This window comes from Raphanus sativus, chromosome 5 (assembly GCF_000801105.2).
Source record: "Raphanus sativus cultivar WK10039 chromosome 5, ASM80110v3, whole genome shotgun sequence".
In the NCBI taxonomy this organism is placed as follows: Eukaryota; Viridiplantae; Streptophyta; class Magnoliopsida; order Brassicales; family Brassicaceae; genus Raphanus; species Raphanus sativus.
The window spans coordinates 33,865,107-33,879,112 of NC_079515.1; the positions used below are offsets into that span (position 1 = coordinate 33,865,107).

At 30.5% G+C, this 14,006-nt stretch overlaps 1 protein-coding gene across 2 annotated transcripts; it reads left to right on the plus strand.

Moving 5' to 3' along the window:
- Positions 1-8,095: 8,095 nt before the first annotated feature.
- LOC108857510 (uncharacterized) lies at positions 8,096-10,928 on the plus strand. 2 transcript variants are annotated; one of them, XM_018631502.2, is made up of 4 exons: positions 8,096-8,569; positions 8,649-8,740; positions 8,845-9,858; positions 9,944-10,928. In XM_018631502.2, exons 1-4 carry the CDS (start codon positions 8,332-8,334, stop codon positions 10,667-10,669), a joined length of 2,070 nt encoding a protein of 689 aa, XP_018487004.1. In that variant the 5' UTR covers positions 8,096-8,331; the 3' UTR covers positions 10,670-10,928. The 2 variants fall into 2 exon arrangements, with proteins under 2 accessions (XP_018487004.1, XP_018487005.1); XM_018631503.2 differs by having other exon boundaries at positions 8,098-8,569; positions 8,848-9,858; positions 9,944-10,927.
- Positions 10,929-14,006: the final 3,078 nt, after the last annotated feature.

The following is a 14,006-nucleotide window of genomic DNA, read 5'->3' on the forward strand; positions in this document are numbered from 1 at the left end:
GCACATCTGGTATTTTTTTTTCCTTTTTCCCTCTGCAAATCAGTATTTGAAATAGCTAAGTAAGAATTATGAGTGGTTATTTTTTTGCTTAAGAATCAGAATTAGAAACAAACTTAAGATGAAATGACTTTCAAGAACAACTTACTTTTGTATAGAGTTGTATGATTACATTGATAAATGTGTGGGATTTAAAAGAGACATGGGGCTGATTAGTTGGATTGTAGCTTGTAAAAAAATTAACGTAAAATTTAGACTGTAGAATTTTTTGATGTAGTTGTATCTAATATAGCTGTAGAAATTAAATAAGAGAAATGATAAAAGAAATATATTTTTACAACAATATTTAAAATAAAAAAATTCCTACAGCCAATTTTTTTTTTTACTTTAGAAAAATAAGGTTTCTACAACCATTCTTTTATTTGATTGACTTTAGTTTAAAAATTATTTAAAACATGATCGTAACTTAAGTGATTGTAGATAGAAATTAAAGCTAAATCATTAGTTACAATCCAACCAATCACACCCAATATTTTCTTATATAAACGTGAAACTTGTATAAGTTTTAATAAATGTTAAAACAGTAATTAAATGTCAAAACAACAGGACAATACATTGCATTATGAGAAGATGACAAATGGGGCAATTCATAATATTTGCTTTCTGAACAGATAACTCTCTCTATTTAAAAATCCTTTGTTCTCTTTTCTATTCATGTTTGTACAATCCAAAGTATTGATAATATTTGTTTATGTTTCAGATATATTGTATGAACCAGAAGAGCAAGTAAATCCAACAAAAAATGAAACAATTTACCCTTAGGAGTTGGCCAAAACCGATAATTATTTGTTTTTATGAATCATCTAACATAACACACACTTTGACGACATCTGATATTTTTTCTCTTTCCCTCTGTAAATCAGTATTTGAAATAGCTAAGCAAGCACTATGAATGGTTTTTTTTTTAAAGAATCATAATTAGAAAACAAACTTAAGATGAAATGCTTTTTCCTAAATAAGAACAACTTGCTTTTGCATAGAGTTGTATGATTAAATTGATAAATATTTGGGATTATAAAATAGAGACAATTCTTTCCTTAATAAACGTGAAGCTTGTATATGTTTTAGCTCTCGTGTTCGGAGACACTGCTCCTTCCTTTTATTTTGGAAGCTGATTGCTGGGGGTTGATTGGCAGAGCATTAGCATTAGCATTATGCTCCTTATTATCTAATTAACATTGATCATAAAAGCATTTAGAAAAGCATTTACAAGATGTTAATGCTCTCCAAATGCTCTTTGCTCAATGCTCTCATATGAAGCTTTTGAAAGAGCATTTGCATTTTGAATTTATATATATTCAAAAATATTTTATATGTAATTAAATTATGTGTGTTTAATAATATAAAAATATGTTTATAATCAAAAATAAATTTATATTTAAAAAACTAAAATTTGTGATTAATTATTTTATTTTTTTTAAATAGCAATATTTCACATTTAAAATACAATAAAATTTATATAATTACACATATCATTCATTATTTTTAATAAAATACATAAAATAATATATATTTTATATTCTAAAATAAACACATTTATATTATTTATAAATAAATAAATTATATGTCATAGATTATTTTTATGATAATATTATATATGGATCATTTATTTCTCAACCAATAAATAAATAATGATAATTTTTATATAAATTACTTTTAAAAATTTATTTATTTTATTTAATATTATCAAAATTATTTTTTTCCAAAAATAAATATTATTTTTAAATAGTTTTTTTTTTAATTTTTAAATAATACTATTTCACATTTAAAATTAATTTAATTTATAAAATTAAATAAGATTCATTATTTTTAATAACAAATATATTATTAATATATATTATAATTTAATATATATTATTTTAAAATAAATATATTATATACTAACTTTTATGATAATTTTAAAATTGTATAATGCTACTGCTCTACCAATCACTTTATTAAAAAATTTAGTGAGAGCATACAGCTTCTGCAGCATACTGCTTCTTCATCTGCTTAAATAACTAAATTTGTTTTGTTTAGAGTGGTTGGTGAGCTATAAATACGATAGCTCATGCATATTTATAAGAGTAGTTATGCCGATAAAGTTAAAAAAAACTTTCAATGTATTATTTGGAATAAAATCGTCTAGTTTAAATGGTTTCTATATTACTGGTGTTCTCAAAACATATAAATTGGGAAGATATCGCATTCATTACTTGACAAAAACTTCTTGAAACCGGTCATAACTCTTTTGGATTTAAGATACGATAATGTCAGAATATAATATATCAATCAGAATCTGCTTCAATTAAGTACACATACTTTTTCCCAAATTAGTATATTCAGTGTAGTTAATATATTTTGTGTAGCCCAAGTTATTCTTTAAAGTACTGAAGTATAAACTAAGGAAATGTCAATATATTATATATAACTTAATTTAAATTAAGTGATTTTTATTTGATATTGCTTCTGTTTCATAGTAAGTGTCACTTGTAAGTTTTGTACACATATTAAAAAAATTATCTAAAATCTTTATTTTACCTTTTGTTCACACACTAAATAAATATTTCTTTCTAAATAATACATTAAAATAATATGGATAAAACTTGATTTTTATTTAAAATTTTGTATTAGAAATACAAAATAACATTTTTTATGAAACACAAATAAAATCTTAAAACGACGTTCTTTGATAAACGGATAAAGTATAACATTGATTACGGCTTTATTTCGCATAGATATATAGGATTAGAGGGTTTAAGCAGTGACAGTGATAATTGTTACTACATGTTTGATACTTGTTGTATTGCAACTGATATACTGTTTACATGGATCTACCTTTGAAAACTCCCACTCGGACCAAGTTTGGACCTGCATTATTGCATTAACATATATCATCGACTTGGGCCTTTGAAAACACCTAATTGGCCGACTTAGTTTTTGGGTCCAGAATAGCCGAGATTATAAAACCGGAGTTTTGGAAAAGCCGGGCCTAATACGGTAATACTACACATGATAGTCGTGCTATCTTTAAAAACCTAATTAAGTTTTTTGTTTTTTTTTTGTCAACTTTGGTCACTTTGGACCTTTAATCCTCAAACTGAGGTAGGGAGGGGTCGAACCCCTCACGCCAGGGCCCGAAGGCAGAGCTCAGTAACCACTTGGCTACGAACGACCCGGCAATTAAGTTTTTGTTTGTATTCTCATCCATGTCTCCAGGACAGAAAGTAAGTTATGTATCTTTCAAAGAGCTAATACTTACTCCAATTGGTAGGGTTTTGAGTTGTATTAAGTCGCATTGATGTTTTAAATAATGCAAACAGAAAACAAAAACATATATATTTATATACTTAGATAAACTAAATTTTAGCTTTTTATTCAAAAAATATAATAATTAAATTTCAAAAAAAAATATAACCGCATTTGACATTGTCCTCTATCTTCTTCTACGTACATCCTCTCAACCATTTTTTTTGCTGAATTTGCAGTGTTTCAACTAATATGAATTTGAAAAACTTTCAAAACGAATGTATCCAAGAAAGACGATGATATATCGTCTAGGTACTGCAGCTTCCCTAGATTTGTATGTGCATCTCATTAATTGTCAAGAATACGATCTTCAAAAAAGTTCTTGAACAATGCTAATGCTATTTGTTGTTGATTATTCATTAAAAAGTTAAAAAGGTGTTGATTACTCATCCTCCGAGCATGTTTGCTCTAACATGCAAAAACATAGTCCTAGTTACACGATTATCATTTAATTTCCATTTATCTACACTGTTATAAAGTGATAGAAAAAAAACTCGTCATATTTTTTAGGCGAAAATATTACAAATTATTTCTGTTGTTTTACCTTTTCTTAAAGAATATTTTTTTAATGATACCATGTCGACTTAACTATGTCTTCATATTAAATTATGTACTGATTTGGAAGAATCAACTTGTGGGCACAATGGCTCACTCACAGGTGCACAGTGCACAATTACATGAAAATTATTTAATTTGCCAAGATTTATGTTTCATTATTGATTAGAATATGGACCTAGCTATTCTCTTATAGCAACCACTGGTTAATTTAGCACATTAATGTTGCTACTCTGCCATACGGAAGAAATGATACAACAACATTAATTGACTTGACTCTACTAACTTTTCTTTTCACTATGACATATTTTAGTACTATTCCATTGGACTCTCGAATGTCCCTCTCGAATCCATAAGATAAAGGTCATTTATATGTACATTTAGAATTATTCTGTTTTCAATCTTGTCAAGATTTTGTCTCGCTCACTCGCCACTTAGCTACAAATCCGGTTTCACAAACAAATCATTGCATGTATTTCTAAATAAAAGTTTCCCAACTTAAATTCTCTTCTAATTTGAAAATACAATAACACCATAAATATACAGCGATAAACATTCAACAAAAGATGATTTATGTTTTGGACTATCTAGCGATAACCAATAAATTACGAAATATCAAACGTTAATCAAATCTTCTCTACATGTTAACAATCGATCTTAACATGATCATTTTTATTAAGAAATCTAGGATTGGGATAAATAAATAACAAATTTGAATTGTGATCACTACTACTGAGAATCTTGACAACTAAACATATTAAAAATGGTCCCTATCTATATATATATTAGAAGGTGTGGTCCCTTATAGGTGATAGCAAAGTTGAAGGAGGTTGCATTGATGTTTACAGAAGAAAACTCCAGAAATGTAAACTAGATCTTCCTTAATTAGTATGAGACTGGAGAAACAATGTCACCGCATTGGCTCCTTTCTCTCTTCTCCGTTTTGTTTGTTTTAAGCACATCTTATAAAGAAAAGCGTCCTTTCTCTTCTTTGTTTTTAGTTTTGTTTAAATTATAAGGACACTTTTAATGTGGATTGTACTATGACTAGACACTAACATTTCATGTGATTTGTATTGGCCACATTCACTTAAATATAATCATGTTATGGTCCAGTCTTCCTTTACATTTATGAATCTACATAGTACACAATCGTATCACTTTAATTACATGTGACATGTGCTCTATGTATGGGTTAAGTTTTATTGAACTTTCACTGCTAGCTTAGTTTTTTTACTTTTATGTATATACAATCTAAGGAAGGATAATTACACGTATCCGTATAAGTGTAACCAATATCATATTGTCAACAAATTCGCAAATTATATACGTCATACTAACTAACACTATTAATTTAATTAGTCATAATCATACGAATGATAACCATACGTACAACAGCCACAGTGATCACATTTTACAAATTGTTTCTAATTTTGTGTAAATGATTTGTAAATGGTGGAAAGAGCATGTCGTACTTGTTTAATGGAAGTGGATGGTATTAATGTGGGAGAAAGGAAGTCAAATGAAAGTTAGGATAAAATTTGAAAGGAGGGTTGAGAAAGACGTCATGGTTGAAACATGAGAGTCACGGTTGAAGATCCCCTCATTGTTCGGTAACACCGCCATGGAGTTTGTTTACGAATCTTATTGTAGTTTGAGCTTTTGAGTAGTTTTTAAATTACTTGTTTTTGAGGAACAATTTTATATACAAGTAGTGTTATTGTTGTGTCTTACACAGATTGTAAATATACAATATATTATTATTATTCGAATACTTCCCATGTAGGTCTTATTCTCTACATTGTGAAACGAGATTTCAAATAGTTTTCATAAATGGTACACTAGAAAATATGAATTAAGCTCCAGAATATGAAAGTCTTTTAGATTACGGTCTTGTTTGTTTGATCACGATTGTTACAACTTACAGGTGGTATATTGAAAGTGATAATGATGAGTCATATATATATATATAGCATCACCATTTGTCTAGTTGTAAAAACGATAACTCTAATGTCTTTTATTGACAAAGTTTTCAAACTTTTCTATGTGATTTCAGTAAGCTTCAGCCACCATAAACGTCTTCAATAGCAAAAGAAGATTTCGATATTCTTGATTAACAAATAAAAGAGATATAATCTATCTTTTGTCAACAGTAACTATGGCAAAAATTTTAGGCCTTTAGCAGGTATATATAGATCATAACTTCTTTTTTTATAGATCATAACTTCTAATCATTATTAAGAACATTTTTAAAAAATTTCCTATAGCCTAAATATTATTTGTGAAGTGATTTGAATATGTATTATCATCATGTTCGGTCTCAACAAAAAGATGACAAAATTTATGAAAAATGTAACATTTCATCAATGTAACTGTGACATGTACAATTTTTCTAACAAAATTTATATTTTTAAAAAAGTTTTTAAAATATAACTATTAACTCATATATCACAATTAATCTAAATCATATATATATATATATATATATATATACATATGGCAAGAATATTGAGATATATTAATAACTAATAACTTATCACCACTAAATTATATATATATATATATATATATATATATATATAAATAAACTAAGTATAATTACAAATATAATTTTTTACATCAACTTGTAAATCATATTTGGTATAAATAATATGCATATTATTAAAATTAATTGTGAGCATACGTTAAAAATATAAAATTAAAGTAAGAACTACAAGAGACTGCTTATCACCCTTATATACGGAATTGAAACGAAGAAAAACATGAAAATTTTAAGGCAGTTTTCTTTGAGTGTTACAACAAATTATTATCAATTGGTAAAGATAGTTTCGAAATCTACAGAATAATCTGCTTTTGCAACATATTTAGAAGAAATAAAAAGGCAATCAGAAAGCTTCGCATTTCTATAGATAAAACGCGTCCTTAGAACTCAAACAGAAAGGTGAATAATCTTGCACAACTTGTGTAGAGTCAATAACCTTGTTTTGGTCGATATACATATAAAGTCCCTAGTTTGGTTAGAATTTTTTTTATAGATTTTGTTTATGTTTATGAAAAAGTGGCAATAATCAAATAATTGGTTTGATGGTTAAATAAATAAAATTTTATTTAAATCTATCGGTTCGTTAAGTTAATTAATAACTTATTTTTTAAATTAACATATTAATTTTAAATAAAATGAAAAATCCAAAATTTATTAGAATCTATATATTTAATATAGGCTATTAGAAATATGTGATAAGAGATATATCTAAAATAAATATTCACTAAATACAATATTATATAAATAAAAAAAATTATATAAAATTTACTTTTAACTCTATTGGAATTTAGATAAAATCAAACTAAAATAGTTAAATCAAATAAAAAATAAGACTACAAAAATACGTTTATGATTATTTATTTTTTCAAACTGATGAAGTTAAATATAAAGATAATAATATTTATATATAAACTAAAATTTGTTTTAAAAACAAAAATGTTGTATTTAAATTATTATTTTTGTGCATGACGCATGAAAGTTTCTAGTTTTCCATAAATAAAATGGTTCAATTTTTTGTGGTAGTTCCACATATTATACAGTTCATTGTGATATGAGTTCAGTATGTTTTGTACATCATAAAGTATTAGAATTAATATCGAATAATAATATATTTTTAAAAAAAAACAATTCGACCTAACTTCTTACATGCTTTGTAGTATATAGTGACGTTATGTGGCTTTCTCTTTCAAATTATGAAGTCTACACAGTATGCATGAAAGCTTCTCCCTCTCTCCAAAACTAAACAACAATAATTTCTTCTTGGATTTACAATAGAATAAGTGTATGCTACATACGATTGGACAAGCTTCTTCTTCCTCAAGAAAATAGCTTGACATGTCTTTTTCGAACAGATATACATAGACACTAAAATCTTAGAATCTCTATCAAACTGAAAAAGTATAAACAAATACACAGAGTATGTTACATTGTGTGATATCGACAGAATACCAAGCGTAAATATTTCATAGAAGCCAGAGCTAGAGCCAAAGCCAGCAGGGCCCTCACTATTTTGCCCTTTTCTAACCAAAACCATTATTCTTATTGTGATCACATAGAGCCATTTGTTCATCATTTTGATTTTCAAAATATTAATTGATTTTTCATTTGACAAACTTGTTCCAAGTTCAAAAAGCCTACGAAACCAAAAACAAATAGCTGGAGAAAGAGAGAGATACCCACCCTATCGAAATGTATACAAACAGAGATAGTATTATTTGTTTATACGGTCTCGTGGATCCACTTTTCTCTCTCAGTGATATACTATTATTTTAACATAAAGCTTATATAAAAACCATTTCCCCCACTCCTCCTCCTTCCTCCTCAAGTCACAAAATAATTCAATATACAGCCAACAGAGCCAAGTCCTTAAACCAGAAAAGAAACAGAAAATGGGAAGAGACTGGTCTTGGCTCGGCGGAGGAGGTAAGAAGAAACCTTCAAGCAAGTCAAAGAAAGACATCAACACGCCGCCCCCGCCTCCCTCTTCATCTCCAGCCGCGCCTCCCTCTTCATCTCCAGCCGGCAATACTGCAACGGCGGCCGGATGCATGAGTGCTGTGTTTAACATATTCGACTTACAGCATTTACAGTTTCCCATTAACCACCACCATCTTCATCTTCCCAAAGGTACCATTTTTTTATCACTCTTCACTTCTCAGTGTCTCCATACATTACTTAATTTTCTGTTTAAAAAAATCAACTTCAGGCGTTGATGCGCCGAGAAACAGCCTGGAATCAACGGAGGAGGAGGAAACTCCATTTTCACCGACCAGAAAAGATGGAAATTTAAATATCTCTGTAAGTGACTAAAACTAAAATATTACTCTGTTTTTGTTATCTTCTTGGGTTCCTCAAAAGTCTCTACCTTTATTTCTAATACTCATTACCCTAATCATAACTAGCAGATGGGTATTAAAATCAAGACCAAACCACAAGCAAGATCATCAACATCGTCACTTGCAGCGACTGAATCTTACTCTCCGAGTGTAAAGACACCAACTTTGGTCGCCAGACTCATGGGTCTTGATCTTGTTCCAGAAAATTACAGATCATCTCCTACTCCGTCTTCTTCTTCCTTAAATGATCTCAAGACAGCAGCAAGATCTTCACACACCAACAGACATAGACATTACTCTCTCCAAAGAAACTCTGTCGACGGAGGAACACGATCTCTTCCCGAGACACCGAGGATTTCACTAGGAAGGAGATCAGTCGACTGTTACGAACACCAACGTTCTTCACTTCATCTACGAGACAACAACAACAACGTGTCGTCTGAAAGAGAGATTGGTGTTAACAATGTCAGGTGCACGAGGGTCAAAGAGATGAAGATACACGAAGATAAAGAGAACCGGAGCCCACGTGATTACGCAAGGCAGATAGTGATGCAGTTGAAGGAGAACGTCAGCAGGAGAAGAAGAATGGGAACTGATATCACCAACAAAGAGCAACAACCAAGAGAGAGCCATGAACCCAAGAAAGCTTCTAAGATCACAATCACCACACAACACGATACATCATCCCCGAGAATGGCACTAACAGAAGTCCCCAAAACCAAACCAGCATCACCACTTCAGACAAATAACGTTCCTCCCAAGACTCTGGAGGTTCAAGACAAGACCAGGCTACCAACAGTGCAAGAAGAGGAGCCACAGGGATACAAAAAACAGAGAAAGTCTGTAAATAAAAGCAAGAAACCAGAGAACTTCAAGTCAAGACTAGTGAAAACAATGCAGGAGGAGCCGTTTGTTAGATCACCAGCAACAAGTAACAACAACAACCACAACAAAAGCAATAATCTTCTTCTTACTCAAGGAGACAAGTCTTCTCTCTCAATCAATGATATCGCCAGCTTCAAAAGTGTTCCCTCTCTTCACACCATCATCAAGAAGAAAGATTCATCACCTCACAAATCGGTAATCAATACATCCTTTCCACACATTTACTGTTTTCCAAAATTTCAATTTAATTTAATTTTTTTTTAAAAATATTTATTTGCAGTCAAAGTTACAAGTGGAAGCGTCATCATCGAGAAACAGAGCATCAACAGAACCTCCTCGTTTCCAGAGCCAATCATCATCATCATTAGAGTACATCACAAGAACCCTAAGACGAACCGGAATCGACAGAGACACACCAATCTCATACGCCAAATGGTTCTCTCCTTCGCACCCACTCGATCCATCAATCTTCTACTTCCTCGAGCATTTCGCCGTCACCTCCACTAGACCTAGAAACTCGCTATCTCTCCGATCCAATCGGAAGCTACTGTTCCATCTAGTCGACGAGATCCTCGCCGATATCTTGAAGCCGCAGATCAATCCGAAACCGTGGGTTTGCCGTTACCCGATCCGATCGCGGAGGAGTCTCAGAGGATCGGAGCTGATCGACGAGTTGAGTCGGAGAATCGAGAAGTTTCCGTTGGCCGAGTGTTTGGTCCTCGAGGATATCGATTCTCTCGTCGCCGGAGATTTCCCGGAGACGTCGGCGGCTCAGTCGGGGTTGGCGTTCGAGGAGGAAGGCGAAGGGATCGTCGCGGAGATCGAGAGAGGGATCCTCGAAGCGCTCGTGATCGAAACGACGACGGACTGTTACGACACGTGGGTCAAAACGGCGCCGCTTAAGAGGAACGATGATGTCAGTGGCACGTGGGGAGTTCACGTGACGAGATGCCCTTCGAACGCTGGGTCCCACCACGACTCGTGGTTGAGGCTTCAACGTGGATAGAAAAGTGTTCCACATGGCTGCCAGTCATTGGCTTTTCTTTGTATAGACCCACTTTTATTTTTATTATTTATGTTAAAGTTTTTTTGTAGCCGTTATAGAATAGAATATAAAATAATGTTTTTTCAAATGTGAAGTGGTATGGTCCTTTGTTGGATAGATCTGTCAGATGTTTATGTCCCCCGTGTATTCCAACATCCCATGGGGTTTGCATATGCTATGGTAGACTGATGAATAGTATAATTCACGAGTTTTGAATATTTTTTGTTTTTATGTTGTTGCCTATTTAATTTTTTTCTTTTGTGAGGGAAACTTTCAAATAGCAACGTTTCAATATAGCTTTGCATTCACTCAGTTTGATGATAACTAATCAAGGGGTCTAGGATCAATCATATCGTAGCTAGATTCGTAGAGTAGTCTAGCTTTGAAAAGTGTACAGTGTCCTTAAGAAGCTTACAGTATTTTAAGGGTCTTGATTCTTTCTACAAGAAAAACTTTTCCCAAATTTTGTTTTGTTCAAATTAGTTAGCCTTGTATATCTCTTATTTCGAAATAGTTGTTTACAGTTTTTTAATTAAATTTTGACATTGTTTAGTATCAGAAACAATATCTGTTTATTCCCTGATATTTATTTCTTACAGAATATGAATATAATCAAAAGTTTCTGTCTGCTCTGCATATAAAGTGGTTTGCCATAATCTTGTAAGTAACTTTGTTTCATACCACGATATAGGTAGAACTATATCATGGTCTCATGTGGTACATGTACTGCATCCGGCTACATTTATTGTGTCATGCGAACAAACAAATTAAAGAAAATATATTGGACATGCTTTTTCAAGTGAAACCGAAGAACTTTATTGTCGCAAAAGATACACAGAAAATATAATGAAACTGTCAAACATATATAAACTTAAAAGATCATTCAGAAATTATTACATAATTACGTGTTTGCAATCTGCGCTATTCGCGTTTCGTTTTGTTTTTTATCAAAGGAAAAAACTTGGAGCACACAATAGTTAAAGGTTTCAAGCTCTCTGACGATGTGACACAACTAGTACTTTTTGCAGAAAGAATTGTTCACTCCATGAGAAATATTACGTTATAATTCCGGTGATGTGACAAGATTCTCACACTTTTATAATTAAATACATGAGAGGACTATAATTATTTAACCATCTTGATGAAAAGTTAAATTTGAAATAGTATATGGTACATTCACTACAAGAAATATAGTCATATTGCAATAGTGATATATTATTGCAATATGGTAATATATTGTTGCAAATATATAACTGCAACAAAAATGTGACAAATTTTAACTTCTTGCTGTTTGTACGTTGCAAATTCATGTTTGTTCGCATATAAGTTGCAAAATTAGCAACAAATTGAGTTGTTGCTAAATCTGTCATAATTTTGCAACAATTTTTTTATAGCAACTTTGTTGTATATTTACAACATACTTTTGCAACATAATTAGTGGCAAGCCATTGCTACGTAAAATAATAGCAAATAATATTGCAAAGTTGCAATTATTTTTCTTGCAATTTAATAGTTTTTAATGCAAGAAAATGTATATAATTTTTTTGGTATAATTATAACGTATGGATGCAACTTAAAATTGTTATAAAATTTGCTCAATAAAGTCAACAACGAGTGTTGTGGCAAATTTTTCTATAATTATTTTTAAATAATATATCTGGGGCAAATATATTTTGTCGATAGTTTTTTTTTTGTGGTTAACAAATAATATTAGTATATTATCAACTGGGTTGCATAACTGATTATTGTAGTATTTTGTTACCATAATATTAGATGTATTATTATTTTTTACAGTGAATATAGTTTACAATAACAAAAAAAACAAATGACCAACTTTATTAAATAAACTAAAATATTAAAAATTTAAAACGATGCATTATTAGAAGTTAGCTCTTCTGTTAGGATATCATCTTCAAGCATATCATCAGCTACAATTTTTCCAAATCTTTCAGTAATTAGCATTGTCCTTTCATCTTCAAGCATATGATCAGCTACACGCTTAAACCTATAAACAAAAATAAAAGTATAACATGCCGTTCATATTTATAATATATATTCTTCTTTTTACCACAATGATCCATTCATTTCTGAAGGATTGAAAACATCTAAGACAATCATTGCTTGGGCTGCTACTTGCTGATGGTCCTCATTTGTCATGTGATTCATCTGGAAAAACTACAAGATCAAAATAACACTTAAAAGAAAATTAACAAAGAATAAATAAAGGACATAAAAAAAAATTACTGAAGATGAGTTGTTTTTAAAGTTCCCGTCAAAGAAACTACGTGCAGAAGTCAATAAATTGTTGAAGCACCATATAAGCTGTATATATATAATGAAACAATAAAATCTTAACTATCTCGATTCTCGATATATACTTATCTTTTTAGTTTAATATTTTCTCAACAAACTAAACTCAAACTGTAAATAAAATATAAGACAGAAACAAAATTTGACTAAAAAAATATATTCTAGTAGTTCTTTTTTGGTTAAAAAATATATTTTAGTAGTTGCAAGCTCCTCGTGCAATTCCTAGATCCATAAAAAATCTGATTCATTTGATTCAGTTAGTATACACAAAATAAGACCTTACTACAAAATTTATTTGAACCATTTCTAGTTTTAGGCTTATCATACTTTCCCATGAGCCATTTAATAAATTTTCAAATGAAAAACCAAAAATTTAGATATTATAGGCGTGGGGTTAAGTTGTTGTGTTTATTGAAATCAAAGGTGAACTATGAAGGTTGTGTACGGAGAGTAGGCGTGGGCATCCGGGTCTCTGGATCGGGTTCGGGTCGGATCTTATAGAGTTCGGATCTTTCGGATCCTGAAAATTTAGATCCATCTAGGTACCTGTAATTTTTTTGGTCGGTTTCGGATCGGGTCTTCTCGGGTCCGGATCAGTTCGGGTCCATAATTCCGATACCTGTAAAATACCCGTAATTTTTTGGAAGTAGATCGGGTTCAGATATTTAGAATCTGAAAAATACATGACATACTCAAACTCACTCAAATTTAATTTATATTTGTCATTTATATCTAATATTCACAAAATAACTTAAATTAAAAATAAATATTAAATAACATAAATATTTTAAACTCTAAAATTATTTTTAAAGCTTCATATTATTTAAAAATGTTACAAAATATAATAAATATTGTTAATAAAAGATATTCATTCAACTAAAATAAAAATAATTAATAAAACATAACACGAAAAATCATAGTTTACTTTGAATATACATGTTTTTTAAGTCAGGTATAAATCGATTTTTTCCGGGCCCGGATCTATTCG

Bases quoted from the DNA above. Each gene is read 5' to 3' on its own strand.
- LOC108857510 (XM_018631502.2), top strand. From the start codon at position 8,332: ATGGGAAGAGACTGGTCTTGGCTCGGCGGAGGAGGTAAGAAGAAACCT. The intron at 8,570-8,648 runs GTACCATTTTTT...AATCAACTTCAG, and splicing joins CCATCTTCATCTTCCCAAAG to GCGTTGATGCGCCGAGAAAC. The intron at 9,859-9,943 runs GTAATCAATACA...ATTTATTTGCAG, and splicing joins ATTCATCACCTCACAAATCG to TCAAAGTTACAAGTGGAAGC.